Source organism: Fundulus heteroclitus, chromosome 12, assembly GCF_011125445.2.
Source record: "Fundulus heteroclitus isolate FHET01 chromosome 12, MU-UCD_Fhet_4.1, whole genome shotgun sequence".
Taxonomy (NCBI): Eukaryota; Metazoa; Chordata; class Actinopteri; order Cyprinodontiformes; family Fundulidae; genus Fundulus; species Fundulus heteroclitus.
Genome location: NC_046372.1, coordinates 41,412,934 through 41,425,471, shown reverse-complemented (window position 1 = coordinate 41,425,471; position 12,538 = coordinate 41,412,934). Strand labels below are relative to the sequence as shown.

The window sequence follows — 12,538 nt, the reverse complement described above, 5'->3', positions numbered from 1 at the left end:
ATTTGGAAACTATTGTGGCTTTTGTTTTTCTTTGCTTCAGTCACTTTATGTGAGATTTGGTTCACAGTCAAAGGGATACAAGCTTTTTTCAACCACTGCTTTGGCTTTGAATAATGGAAGAAAATAAATCAATCATTGCAAAATTTTTAGAAGTGATTATAATTTATCTAATAGCGTCAAATGAAGTGTTGTAAGCCCCCCGGTCCGTGTATCTTTTGGTCATTGGATTTTCGTTTCAGAAACAGGAATTGAAAAAACAAAAACAAATGGCCGTTTGATTTTTGTTTTAAAATACAAAAAAGAAAATCGAAATACAAAGCGTTTCTCTTTTTCATTGTCAAAAAGGGAAAAATAAAATTTGAAAAATTATTTGAATTTAATTTTCCATTTTGGGAAACAAAAAACAAAAATGCTTTTGAACGGGAACGAAAAAAGGGTCGTTTGTGGTCGTTTGTTCATATTCCGAGACCGGATGTGGTTACTTTTTTGTGGCAAAAGCGCCAAAATTTTCAGGCTGCCAGTGTTAAAGCAGAACAAAATGTCTTTAGAACCTTACGGAGATCTGATTTTAGACATGGCAAAACAAGGCTTGTCATCCATTGAAATCGCAGCGCAAATAGGCCAGGTGAGTGGGGGAGCTAGAGGATGTTCTGCAAGAAACGTCAGGAGATTCTGCAATGAAAATGGCTTGAGTATGATAGGACTCCCTGACGCACATTTGGAGTTGGAGGTGGCAAAAGCTATAACTGAGGTATGATCCTGCTTTATTTCCCTTTTGCTACAGGATGTGTGTGTGATGTGAGAGAAAGAATTTGAGAAGGAACATGTAGTAACATACACACGCACGCACCTCTACTGTATGTCTAGGATTTGTGTCTTATCAAATTTGACTGGCATCTTTTATCCCTGTGTATTACAAATAGTAAACAAAGTGCCTCAGCCTTCCAATATTTATAGTGACTATCAACATCCGAATAACTGATCAATTCCATTATACAAAATGGAAAATGTGGCGTCTAATTTAATGATACATCAGTTGGTAAGATTTTGGAATGTGCAAATTATTTTTTATTGTTTAGACTGGACCTACATATGGAAGAAGGATGATGAAGGGATATCTTGCCATGAAAGGAATGCATGCTGCAGAGACACGAATTGGATCAGCACTCAGAACTATGCATCAGCCTTACCATGAAGCAAGACGTCAGGTCTTACTATCCCATCTTTAATATTTTACATACACATGTGCAAATTATGTGTAACTATTAGCCGATGCATGTTCATTTCTTTAACTTTATTGCTGTGTGTTTAGCTGCAGGTACTTGGCTTGCATGAGATTGAAATCGTACAGCTATTTATAATAAACAGATATATCAGAACAGGCTGCCCTAAATATGTTATTTTTTGACAGAGACACAAAAAGACATTCAAACATGTTTGGAAACTCTGCAGCTGACGTAGTGTATATGGAGTAATGTTTTTTTTTTTTTTTGTGAAATAGTTACATCCTTTTCCTGTCTCTCTCTAGGGTGCCCGCAATCTCAACCCCATACCATACCAGGCTGATTACATGGGTCACAAGATTCATATGGACCAAAATGAAAAACTGGCTATGTTTGGGGTGACCCATGTTTTAGCCATCGATGGTTTCAGCAAAAAGATTGTTGCTCATTCCACAATGCCTATAAAAAACAACCTTGCTATCTATGAAGATGTTTTCAGGTAATGACGAATGCATTATAGTGGAAACTAAAGGGATAACATACACATGAATACTATTCATACAAAAATATGTAACTTTATTTGATACCCTGTGCAACTGTGCAATAACTATTTGATATTCTGAAATTGTATTTATTTATTTTCCTGTCCACTTTATATATCTGGATGTACAGTATATTCTTCATGCACCTTTTCCTCCTGTGTGCACCTTCTGTTGCTTATAAGAGCCAATGTCACAAGTAAATACCTCCATTGTGAGATAAATAAAGTTCTATCTTATCTTAATAACTGTTTAACATTTGCATTTTTATGAAGTATATTATGCTAAGAATAACTGACAACAGTTAATTTTGAAAAGTTTTTACACAAAATACAAGAAACTTTTTTTCATCCAATAGGCCTGCAGTACTTGATTATGGTATGTGGGACCAGGTGAGAGTGGATCATGGCAAGGAGTTTTATTTGACGCTCTTCATGCAGGAGCTTTTGTCATCTCACCGCCACAATCAGGAGCGAATGCCTTATCTTCAGACTTCATCCACACAGGTTTAGTTCAATAGTTTTTTAGGTTGCTACCATACACTTGAGTGTGATTTTATTATTAGATTTTCATCAGCAGCAAACTATCTTTTTGCATACGTGACAAATTGAGACTTACTTTTCCCAATTTTAGGGTAATTAATCATTAAATTATCTATGGTCGAAAGAAGTTTCTTTTGTAAATCTTGTTACAGCTTAATAATACACAACTGCAGTGGCAACAGCGTTGGACTTAATTCAACCTTTATATTGTAGTTATCTGAGAAGCACTGTGATTTTTATGTTACAGTCCATTTGGGAAAATGGTCCTTAAAGTGAATTCCTGATAAAATCATTGGCTCAGCGGTCAATGACTATAATGTGTGCTGAGTTGTTAAATCTATTGATTCACTGGTAATTCTTCATTACCATTGCTTTCTGACTGATTTACCCACAAGAACAAATTGACTGATTACACATCTTTGTTGCAAATTCAGAATCACATAGTTGAACGAATATGGCCAGAAGTCAACAATCGTGTCAACTATCCACTGAAGACAGCTCTTCTGCAGTTGGTGGATCAAGAGGAAATAGACATGAATGACAGTCTTGTGCGATATTGTGTGTCCAACCTGACTGGCCGCTTGTGTGAGATTGGTCTTACAAGGCTGGTGGAGTCATGGAATGCTCATCGCATTCCAGGTGAAATAAGACAGTGTTCTGAAGATTTATAATAATGACAACAGCATTCATAAACTTCAAGACCAACTGTATGTTCTTTATTTTTCAGATAAAGGTATACCAAATAACTTGGCTAGCTGTGGGTGTCCCAGAAAAATCCCACAGGAGCTGTTGCCTCGTTCGGGTGAAGCAGCAGACCTTTACAATCTGCAGTTTGGAACCTCACTGACGAGACATTCAACTTTTGGAGTTGATCCATTTTCAACTGAACAGGAGAAGATTACAGTTGAGCACCAGTTTGCTGAACAATATTCTGATATCTCCAACTTAATGTCTCGAGCAGTCAACAATGATTTTGCTCCCTACAAACAGGCATTGCTCTGTCTTATAACAACAACTCAGCGCAATGTGTGAAAAGCCAGTAGCTCTATTTAACTTAGAGACTGTAAATTTGTAATAAGAACAATAAACATTTATATGACATTAAACAGTCAAGCGTGTAATTCAATTGTCATCATTACTAAAACTCTGACCCACATGTTTTAATCTTTGCAAAAAAACTGTAATAAACGTGTTTTACAACCTATTGGTGGGTGTTAAAGTGCAAATAGTTACTCCTCTTGAAAAAGGGAACTCAGAACAGAAAATGCCTCTGACAGACCATTCACTTCCAATATGTTGTTGCCTGCAGTGTTCACTCTACATTTTGCACAGTGCACCGAGGTTTCCTGCCACTGTTCCACACATGTTTTGCAGCCAATAATGCTCTGGCAACACTGTGTGAAGACTGGTTCCTCAATGAACTCTGAAAGACAAAGGCAAGGCAAGTTTATTTATATCGCACTTTTGAGTAACAAGACGATTCAAAGTGCTGTACATAAACAGAAAAAAATAGAATAACTAGTCATTTGGTGTATGTGTGTCCATAAGACATTATGCAAGGCTCACACTGAATACGGTGCAGACACGTTTGCGGCAACACAAGGAGCCCAAATATTTAAAAGTCAATGTATCAAACTATCAGTTGCATGTGGTTGCGGGTCCGGCTACTGAGGCTGTATGGCGCTGAAAGTAAATTACGCAAGACAGGGGTTTGACAAGACACCGTAGCGTTCCGTGGATCGAGCTCCTAAACTTCACAAGCCAAACAGGAAACTTTGGCCACCAGACACAATAAAGTTTTTCTCCACCAACTTAGGTAGCTTGATTAATTTGAACAAAACCTCAAGACAGAAACACAAGGATAGACAGGCTTTTGGAGTATGAAATAGGATGTTTGTGCATACGGATAACGAGTTTTGTCCTAAAGAAAATGGAAACCTAAAAGAATGGAAACCATGGCTGTATTTAATCATTTATGAGGAATAGCCAACACATAAAGGAAAGGACCACATAAACTTCTGTTCTCACAAGAGCCTTTTCAGCAACCAGCGTTCCAGGTGAGTGGGGGTTTGTGGAAAGCCGGATTTGGATCAGGACCGCAACTTGCACCATAGTCAGTCTAAGCCTTGGGTTAAAATGTTATTGATGTACTGGAGGACAATGCTTTCTTTTTTAGATGGCCATAACTAGAACATATAGTAATTCATAAGTATTTGGAAAATTCTAACTCTGGAACACACTGCACAAAAAGCATCCAAATACATTTATTGTGTACTTACTCATACAAATAACACAGCAGAACCCTTGTTTGATGGTATGTAGCTGGGAAGGAGTCAGGATTACTTTTTGAGTGGCAGCTAGATTGGTGAGTTCTCTGATTGATGCAGTGACATCAGGTAGATTCTGTGATGCCAGTAGAAGCTCTTCTATCTTCTCAGTGACCTCTCCAATACCTGCAGCTTCTTCATCTTTTCGGCTGCTACTAGAAGGAAACATGTTTATATGAACAACCATGGTCTCTCACCCGCCCTCTAACACACACACACACACACACACACACACACACACACACACACACACACACAGGTTGTGCTTCAGCAGCTTTTATGGTGGTAGCAAAATCAAAGTTTCTCCTAAACATTATAGAAGCCACTAAGATACAAAATCATTAAAGGCCAAAGAGTCGGTAAGCTTCATTAGTCTGAATAACAAAAGTTAGAAGATATACAAGTTAAAAACAAAAAAATGCTTTGCATTTAGATATTTGGACAGATAAGAAAAATTAATACTCAAGATTACCTCATTCTCCTCCTTTTGTTGCCCTGCAACACCTGGAAGCTCTGTTCTTGTACTGCAAGGATCTTTCGTGCATTTTGTTTCCAGTACTGTGATCCTTAACAGTGGGGGTGAAAACCAGGAAAAAAACATTAAAACTTGAGTATTGATTAAGTAGTCATTACTAATCAAGTCCACTCAAATTTTAAATCACAAAAGACGTAGTAAACAGTTTATCTAATATATTATAGGCATTTGTTCATTTTATTTATTTATTCATATTATAGTTTCATGTTATGGAAAAAAAATCAATGAATCAGCTGATCAATGTAACTTTGCGGTTATAAATTAAATTAAGTCAATTAAGTCTTACTTAAAACCTTAGACAGGAAACGTTATTGACCAAGCTGTATGATTTGATTGAATTTGACTTGTGCCTTGAGATGACATGTATCATGAATCTCATGAAAATCAACAAGAGGGATCATATTTCTCCTGTTTTAGCTTCCCTTCATTGGCTTCCTGTTAAATCAAGAATAGAATTTAAAATTCTTCTTCTAACGTATAAAGCCCTTAATAATCAAGCTCCATCATATATCAGAGCTCTGATTACCCCGTATGTTCCTAACAGAGCACTTCGCTCTCAGACTGCAGGTCTGCTGGTGGTTCCTAGAGTCTCTAAAAGTAGAATGGGAGGCAGATCCTTTAGCTATCAGGCTCCTCTCCTGTGGAACCAACTCCCAGTTTTGGTCCGTGAGGCAGACACCCCGTCTACTTTTAAGACTAGGCTTAAAACTTTCCTTTGTGACAAAGCTTATAATCAGAGTGGCTCATGTTACCCTGAGCTACCTCTATAGTTATGCTGCTATAGGCTAAGGCTGCTGGAGGACATCAGGGCCTATTTCTCTCTCAACTGAGTTCTACTGTTCTCCAATTTGCATTGCTTGTCATCATTCAGCTTTTAAGAGCTTCATGCATGCTCAGTATGAGGGATTGCTGCAAAACTATCAACAATGCACACGACTGTCCACTGTGGCTCTTCCTGAATATCAAACACATGGAAAGGCTGTGGCTCTTCTTCAGTTGGAGTGAATGCTGCTTGTCAAGACTTGATGCAACCTGCTGCGTTTCCTTAGAGAGTAAACTTTCAGACTAATCTGTAAAATCTGACCTAATCTGGATAATTTGATTGAATTTGACTTTGGAAAGTACCTTGAGATGACATGACATGAATTGGCGCTATATAAATAAAATTTTATTGAAAATAAAATTAATGTTCCCACCTGTTGTTCCTTCAGACTCCAGGATTGCGTTGCCCTGTGCATCAGTCAATACGATGGGGTCATGACTTCCTATCGCATCTTGCACTTTTCCGATGATCCCCTGAAGGGTAGCCTCACATTCCAAAAACCGGACCACCACCATTCTGCTCGGACTCAACCTCCCACCAACCACCTCAGCAAGAAAAATTGATCTGGAAGAATAAAATATGAAATATTAAAATATGAAATGTTATTATGACACAAGTAACATTTGTAATCCTAGTTAACAGTGATGGTCTTATGTATTGCAACAATAACTATAAAATGCATTCGGTTTTTATAGTATCTTAGGGTTGATTGTTGTGACAAGGTAATCATCTCTTCCTTGGATTAGGCACAAATAATACACAAAGTTTGATATAAACACTTTGATAACATTTTGCATAAGCTTGATGACAGAAAATGGAAATACATAACCTCGGCCACTGTTTGGGCCGAGGTTAGGAAATTTAAATGTGTGTTATAAATGAAATATACAGTAATAACTATTGCACCATAAGTAAAAAGTATTCAAACAAGGGTAACTGGAGCTGATCATATCATCCAGAGTGAAGCACCTGTTTTGCAAATAATATTTTTTTATTCCATTTACTGTAATTGTTACATCTAAAATTATATATTGCATCTTTATCATCTAAGAAGTTACCTTTGAAAAGTTTTTGAGGCAGTGGCTCTGGGTGGCGGTGGTGGGGCTAAGGCAGCACGCTCCAAAGCTGGACCAGGAGTAGTTGCAGAGGTTCGCATGAATGTGAAGCGCTGAGTGGATGGTGAAGCACATGAGGTGTCCTCCTCACCGTGAACCTCATAGTGACCTCTTGGACTAAGGTCCAATGTGCTGAATGCACCAGAAGCTCCAGGAAAAACTGCCACATTAGCATCGTCAGTCATGTAAAGACTATGAGCTGTGACCTGTGAAGAAACCCATAAGTGCAATATGTGAAGTGTTTTTTTTATTTAATATTTTTTTAGTAACTACTTAGAGGACAGCTTCATAAATGTTAAATATATAGAGAGTATTTAATGCTAAGGGATAATCCACGATGAGATGGATTTCTGACTGTTCAGTAAAGTAAATGCAAACACCTCCACTAAGTTTAATGGGGTTAACATTAGGCAAGCCTCACCAAATAATTTGTAGGATTTCTGAGCATGTAGCATGTTTGCTGTTTACGGCTTTTCACGGCTGAAACATAGGTAACACCCAAGCCGAACAAGAATCCATCCACAAGTTAGCTAACGTTTGCGATAGCTCGTAGCTAGCAACATCTGAAAATATTTTTTACCTGAAAAATCCGGCTTAGTTTTTCTGCAGTCATGTCTTCTTCTCTGAGAGAGACTCTTTTATTGTTTCTGAAAACAACATATGGCTCCATGTCCTTGCTTAAGCTCAATTACGCAGCAGCAAGTATTTATTTTCCCCCGGGCAGCTATAACTTCACTGGCGCTTTTGCCACAAAAAAGTAACCACATCCGGTCTCGGAATATGAACAAACGACCACAAACGACCCTTTTTTCGTTCCCGTTCAAAAGCATTTTTGTTTTTTGTTTCCCAAAATGGAAAATTAAATTCAAATAATTTTTCAAATTTTATTTTTCCCTTTTTGACAATGAAAAAGAGAAACGCTTTGTATTTCGATTTTCTTTTTTGTATTTTAAAACAAAAATCAAACGGCCATTTGTTTTTGTTTTTTCAATTCCTGTTTCTGAAACGAAAATCCAATGACCAAAAGATACACGGACCCCCCCCCACCCACCCCCACCTTAAAATCTGTAAACCCAAACAGACACGTCAACAGTAGAGTGCACTGTTGGAAATCTCTGTAAACCCTATAGCCACACACAACCAATCTGGAACACACTCAAAGCTCCTCCTTTTGTGAGGTTTTTGGAGTCTGTTCTGCAGCTGAGTACACTGAGATCAGATGCAGCAGCGAGCTTCGCTCCACAGCTGGGACTCTGACCACATGAAGCATGTTTCTCGCTGTGTTGACACCATTCAAGGCCATGCAAGTGAATAGATGCCTGGCTTTTACTGAGGACATAAAACAACTTCTAAACAATAAGAACTGAAATAACCACATATGAGACCAAGCTTGGAAATATAAAAATAGGTTTATTTGACAATCATCTGTCATTTAAATAATATAAGACTAGTTCTGTTGTTTTATTAGTCGCCCATATCCACTAGATTTGCCTTCTAGGTAAAAACTCCATAACAGATTGACTGATATTATAATAGAGATGAACAGACAGTAATAAAAGCAACATTTTATGTAAAGCATTCCCAACCTTTGCTCTCTTACCAAGAAACATTACTGATCCCAGATCATCTTGCTCCACCCGTGCTAAATTACATTTTAAAATTCAAAATTAATTTATTTTAAACACATGAAAACAGGTATTTAATGTGGCCCTCTCTGTTTATTCTGTGTAGGCTATTTTTATACAGTGTCATGGGAACATGTCCAGAAACAGTGAACTTGTATTTATTTATTTATTCTGATTTTTATGATAGCAGGGCCAAATGTAGTGGATATATGTGAAATAAAAGGAATAATTACACATGGCTTTCTGAATGTATCACGACTAAAACTCTGAAAAGAGTAATTTGTCGGCAACAATGAATTGGTATTGCATAAAACTTTCTTTTGGGATTTGTCTTTAATGGCTTTGCACATCTAGAGGCTGAAATTCTTGCCCATTCCTTGTTGCACTGGTTGTGTGGAGAGCATCTGCACATTAACTAAGTCCTATCACAGATTCACAATCTTTGAATTGACCATTTCAATCCATAAATATGCTCGGAGCTAATCCTTTCCGTTGTAACTCTGCCTGTGTTTATGGTTGCTGTCGTGCTTGAAGGTGAACCTCAAGCCCAGTGTCAAATCTTTTTTTTTTGCCTCTAACAGGTTTTCTTTAATTCACGTCTTGTATTTATTTTCCGTCCATCTTACCATCAGTTCTGGCCAGTTTCCATGTCCCTGCTGAAGAAAAGTATCCCCACAGCGTGATGTGGGGAAACAGTGGGGACGGTGTCCTCAGGGTGCCACACAGTGTTAGTCCCCCCCCCCCCACACACACACACACACACACACACAAGGCGTTGCTGGTGTAGGCCAAAACCGCTTTCTTCCCACACCTCTTCCACTGAATCACAGAACCCACTTGCTTTGTTCTTGCTTTCCAGATTGAACCGTTGACTCAGGTTCGATGGGTACGGGCCCACTAAACCTGTTTTATTTCCGGTCCAAGATTATGTAAAATGGCAGGAAAATAAAAATCACTTCCAGAGATTTAATGCTGTCTAATAGGTGTCGTCTGCTTCTTGGAGCGGTCGCCACAGCAGATTATCTGCCGCTCAATCTACCCCCAGCATCTTCCTCCGTCAAACCAAGCCAAATTCCTCATCCACTATCTCGACTCTGCACATGTCCAAACCATTTCAGCTTTGTGTTTTCTTTGTCCAGGAAACTACTCAACCGTTTCTTTCATCTGCTCATCCCAAATCATGTCCATTTCGACCACGCCGAATGAGAGTATTATTTTCAGGCCCGCTCCCCGTCTCTTTGTCCGGTCCACTGTCTCTAAAACTATCAATCTCAGCAGGTCTCCCCGTCACACCTGCATCACCCTCGTCTTCATATCGTCGTGCACTTCCTGTTGCTTTGGCAGGTGGACCCTGGAGTTTAAAGTCATCCACCTTCAGCGCCTCTACTTCTTTCAGCTTCTCTGTTCCGTCTGTCTACCTCTAATAGAAAGATAATATGCATTTATCTTAACCTTTTCAATTACGCAGCTGATCCTTTCTATTACTTCAGACTCTTGGTACCACTGGCTTGTTCATCTAAAAACAGACTAATTTAATTCCAATGTTTCTTTCTGTATTGGAATAACAGCAATGGTCGTATCCAGAGGTAATCTGTCTTTAGGTGTAACATGATTGGTTGTCATAAATATAAATATATTTCCCTCCATAACAAACACGCAAACTCCAAGTATGTCTATTTTTTTATTTGTGTATTTATATACACATATAAAAAATAAGGACATATGTACAATGATAATAAATATTGACAAGTTTGTACAAGTGAAATAAGTTACTTAAGATATTTAAAAAAAAAACAAAAAAAAAAACAGAACAATAACAAGCAAAAAAGTGGGGCAAAATAATCCAAATAATAATAATGCAAGAACACAGCAGAACCAAAAGCCTCTTGGGAGAAAATATCTAAATGCTAGAGAGCTGAGGAACAGCACATTAAGAACATTACACATGCATGGTTTTCAAGCTTTAGACCTGTTTCCTTTGTCATTTTCTTTTAAAACATTACATAGTGGGGGAAAAAAACAAGCCTGATTGTAAGAAGGAGAAATATAAGACACAACCAAAGTACCAGTGTAAAGAGCTAATTTGTATTTTAGCTTTCTGTCTCAGGAGATTCAAAATAAAGCAAGCAGTTTTTGTCACTGATTTGCTTCAAGTCAGCAGCTTTCTATTTGGTTTTCAGTGGCTGAAAACGGATTCCAATTTCAGCCGTTCTTAATGTAGGAAAGATTAAAAAAAAAACATAGATGGGGCCCAGGAGATCAGTTCTGACATGTAAACAGGAAACAAACAGCAGCTTCCTCAGTTTCAGACACATTTTGCCTTTTGCTTGAGGGGAAGTTCAGCCGCAGATAAAATATGTAGGAAGGCTGCTGACATCAGCTCAGTGTAGCAAAGTGGACGGATTGCTGAGACTTAAAATATTGATCTGGAATCAAATAAAATTTATTCAGGAATTTCCAAGAGGAACAAAAGCAACTGCAGTCTACTTTGGCTTTTTTTTTTTCTTTCAGAAAGGTGAAGAGGCACAGAGAAAGTAAACATGTTGAAATACAGCCATGTGTTTACTGTACAAGTCTTGAGGCATAAAATTCAGATTTCTTGATCGTCCCATCAAGAGATCTTTAGTGTTGCACAATATTAGAGCCTGGAGAAAAAAAAGTCCAAAAGGGATGAAAATGTTTCACTTTTGTACAGGGATGATCATATCAAAGATGTGCAGTCCACTTGCAGAGAAGATCATGCAACAGTAGGATGGAGCGCTGATGGCTGACGACCTCCTCGGCCGTAAGATTCTTTTGACTTATTTTTCTCCCCCCCCCCCATCGGACTGTACACAGTGGGAACAACACACGGTTCTCTGCTTTGCGGTTCCTTTAGGCGTTCCTCCGGTCTCCACAGGCACATCCACAAAATACACGATGAAAAAACACTGCAAGGGAACAAATATACAGTGTTAATAATGGCAAAAACCTATAGTCCTATGCTTAAATGTGGACATTAAAAATGGTTATATCTATAGTTCCTTGTAAAACTATCCACACCCCCTGAACCTTTTCACATTAGTTCTTCACAGAGCAGCTGTATCTGTATTGAGTTTAAGTTCCACTACTTAAGGCTCTCATGAAAGCAGTTAGCTCACCTGGATTTTATTCAAGGGTATTATACACGGGGACGAAATACAAATGCATAGCGCACTTCTCAGGTTTTTATTTAGGAAGCCTTCAAAGAATATTACTCAGTGAACATCCTAAAATAATACATTTTGAGTTTGATGTTCTAAAGTGACAAAAATGAGAGAAAGTTTATGATTATAAATACTTATTCAAGGGCCTATATGTGCATACTTTTATTTTGGGTAAAGAAAGCTGTCTATGTCTACTAGGTTAGCAAAGGGACTGTGTTGTTGTAAAGAGTGGTTTTCTCAGGTCAATATGTTTTGATGCTTGTCAGAATGAAATGCTTCTTTTTCAATGAAATCCTCAATTCCTTGCTGTAGGCTGGCTCTTCTTTCCATCATTTTGCCAGATGCACCTGCTCCTCAAGTCCCTTTATCCGATGCACGTGGAAATCTTCAAAGTGAGAGACACGTCGATACGTGCAGGAACTAATATGCAAGACTTTGTTTGTAAATCATTAGCAGAGCGTTGGCTAGGCTGTAAGCAGGTAGATCAGAAAACCAGCGGGCTTAGTTGACGCTTAGGGTGCTAATAGTTTGTAGCGACGTAGGTATACGGCCACTTTATTAGGTACACCTTGCTCTCTTTTGCCTTCAGAACTGCCTTAATTCTTCATGGCAGAGATTCAACAA

At 38.3% G+C, this 12,538-nt stretch overlaps 3 protein-coding genes across 4 annotated transcripts in view; 1 reads left to right on the top strand and 2 right to left on the bottom strand.

Annotated features, from left to right (window-relative positions):
• The first annotated feature begins 342 nt into the window (after positions 1-342).
• LOC118564818 lies at positions 343-3,336 on the top strand. Its single transcript, XM_036144021.1, has 5 exons — positions 343-1,208; positions 1,529-1,722; positions 2,121-2,268; positions 2,739-2,943; positions 3,032-3,336. The coding sequence occupies exons 1-5, from the start codon at positions 1,104-1,106 to the stop codon at positions 3,334-3,336; spliced, it is 957 nt and encodes a 318-aa protein (XP_035999914.1). The 5' UTR covers positions 343-1,103.
• Positions 3,337-3,423: 87 nt separating this feature from the next.
• On the bottom strand, positions 3,424-7,719 carry LOC105935689. Of its 2 annotated transcripts, none has more exons than XM_036144617.1 (6): positions 7,685-7,719; positions 7,048-7,310; positions 6,363-6,553; positions 5,104-5,197; positions 4,584-4,786; positions 3,424-3,727 (listed from the first exon to the last, which is right to left on the bottom strand). In XM_036144617.1, exons 1-6 carry the CDS (start codon positions 7,715-7,717, stop codon positions 3,534-3,536), a joined length of 978 nt encoding a protein of 325 aa, XP_036000510.1. In that variant the 5' UTR covers positions 7,718-7,719; the 3' UTR covers positions 3,424-3,533. The 2 variants fall into 2 exon arrangements, with proteins under 2 accessions (XP_036000510.1, XP_036000511.1); XM_036144618.1 differs by having other exon boundaries at positions 4,584-4,783.
• A 2,677-nt stretch (positions 7,720-10,396) lies between these two features.
• LOC105936275 (sema domain, immunoglobulin domain (Ig), transmembrane domain (TM) and short cytoplasmic domain, (semaphorin) 4C) overlaps positions 10,397-12,538 on the bottom strand; it is a gene marked incomplete in the record, with an annotated part of 144,596 nt that continues 142,454 nt past the window's right edge. Inside the window, 1 exon segment of the mRNA XM_036144615.1 lies at positions 10,397-11,659.

What these genes read in the sequence shown, in the direction of transcription:
- LOC118564818 (XM_036144021.1), top strand. Translation starts at nt 1,104, where the DNA reads ATGATGAAGGGATATCTTGCCATGAAAGGAATGCATGCTGCAGAGACA. An exon ending in ACCATGAAGCAAGACGTCAG is followed by an intron (nt 1,209 to 1,528) that starts GTCTTACTATCC and finishes GTCTCTCTCTAG; the next exon opens with GGTGCCCGCAATCTCAACCC. An exon ending in GAATGCTCATCGCATTCCAG is followed by an intron (nt 2,944 to 3,031) that starts GTGAAATAAGAC and finishes TTTATTTTTCAG; the next exon opens with ATAAAGGTATACCAAATAAC.
- LOC105935689 (XM_036144617.1), bottom strand. Translation starts at nt 7,717, where the DNA reads ATGACTGCAGAAAAACTAAGCCGGATTTTTCAG. An exon ending in GCCTCAAAAACTTTTCAAAG is followed by an intron (nt 6,554 to 7,047) that starts GTAACTTCTTAG and finishes TTATTCTTCCAG; the next exon opens with ATCAATTTTTCTTGCTGAGG. An exon ending in GGAGTCTGAAGGAACAACAG is followed by an intron (nt 5,198 to 6,362) that starts GTGGGAACATTA and finishes CCCACTGTTAAG; the next exon opens with GATCACAGTACTGGAAACAA.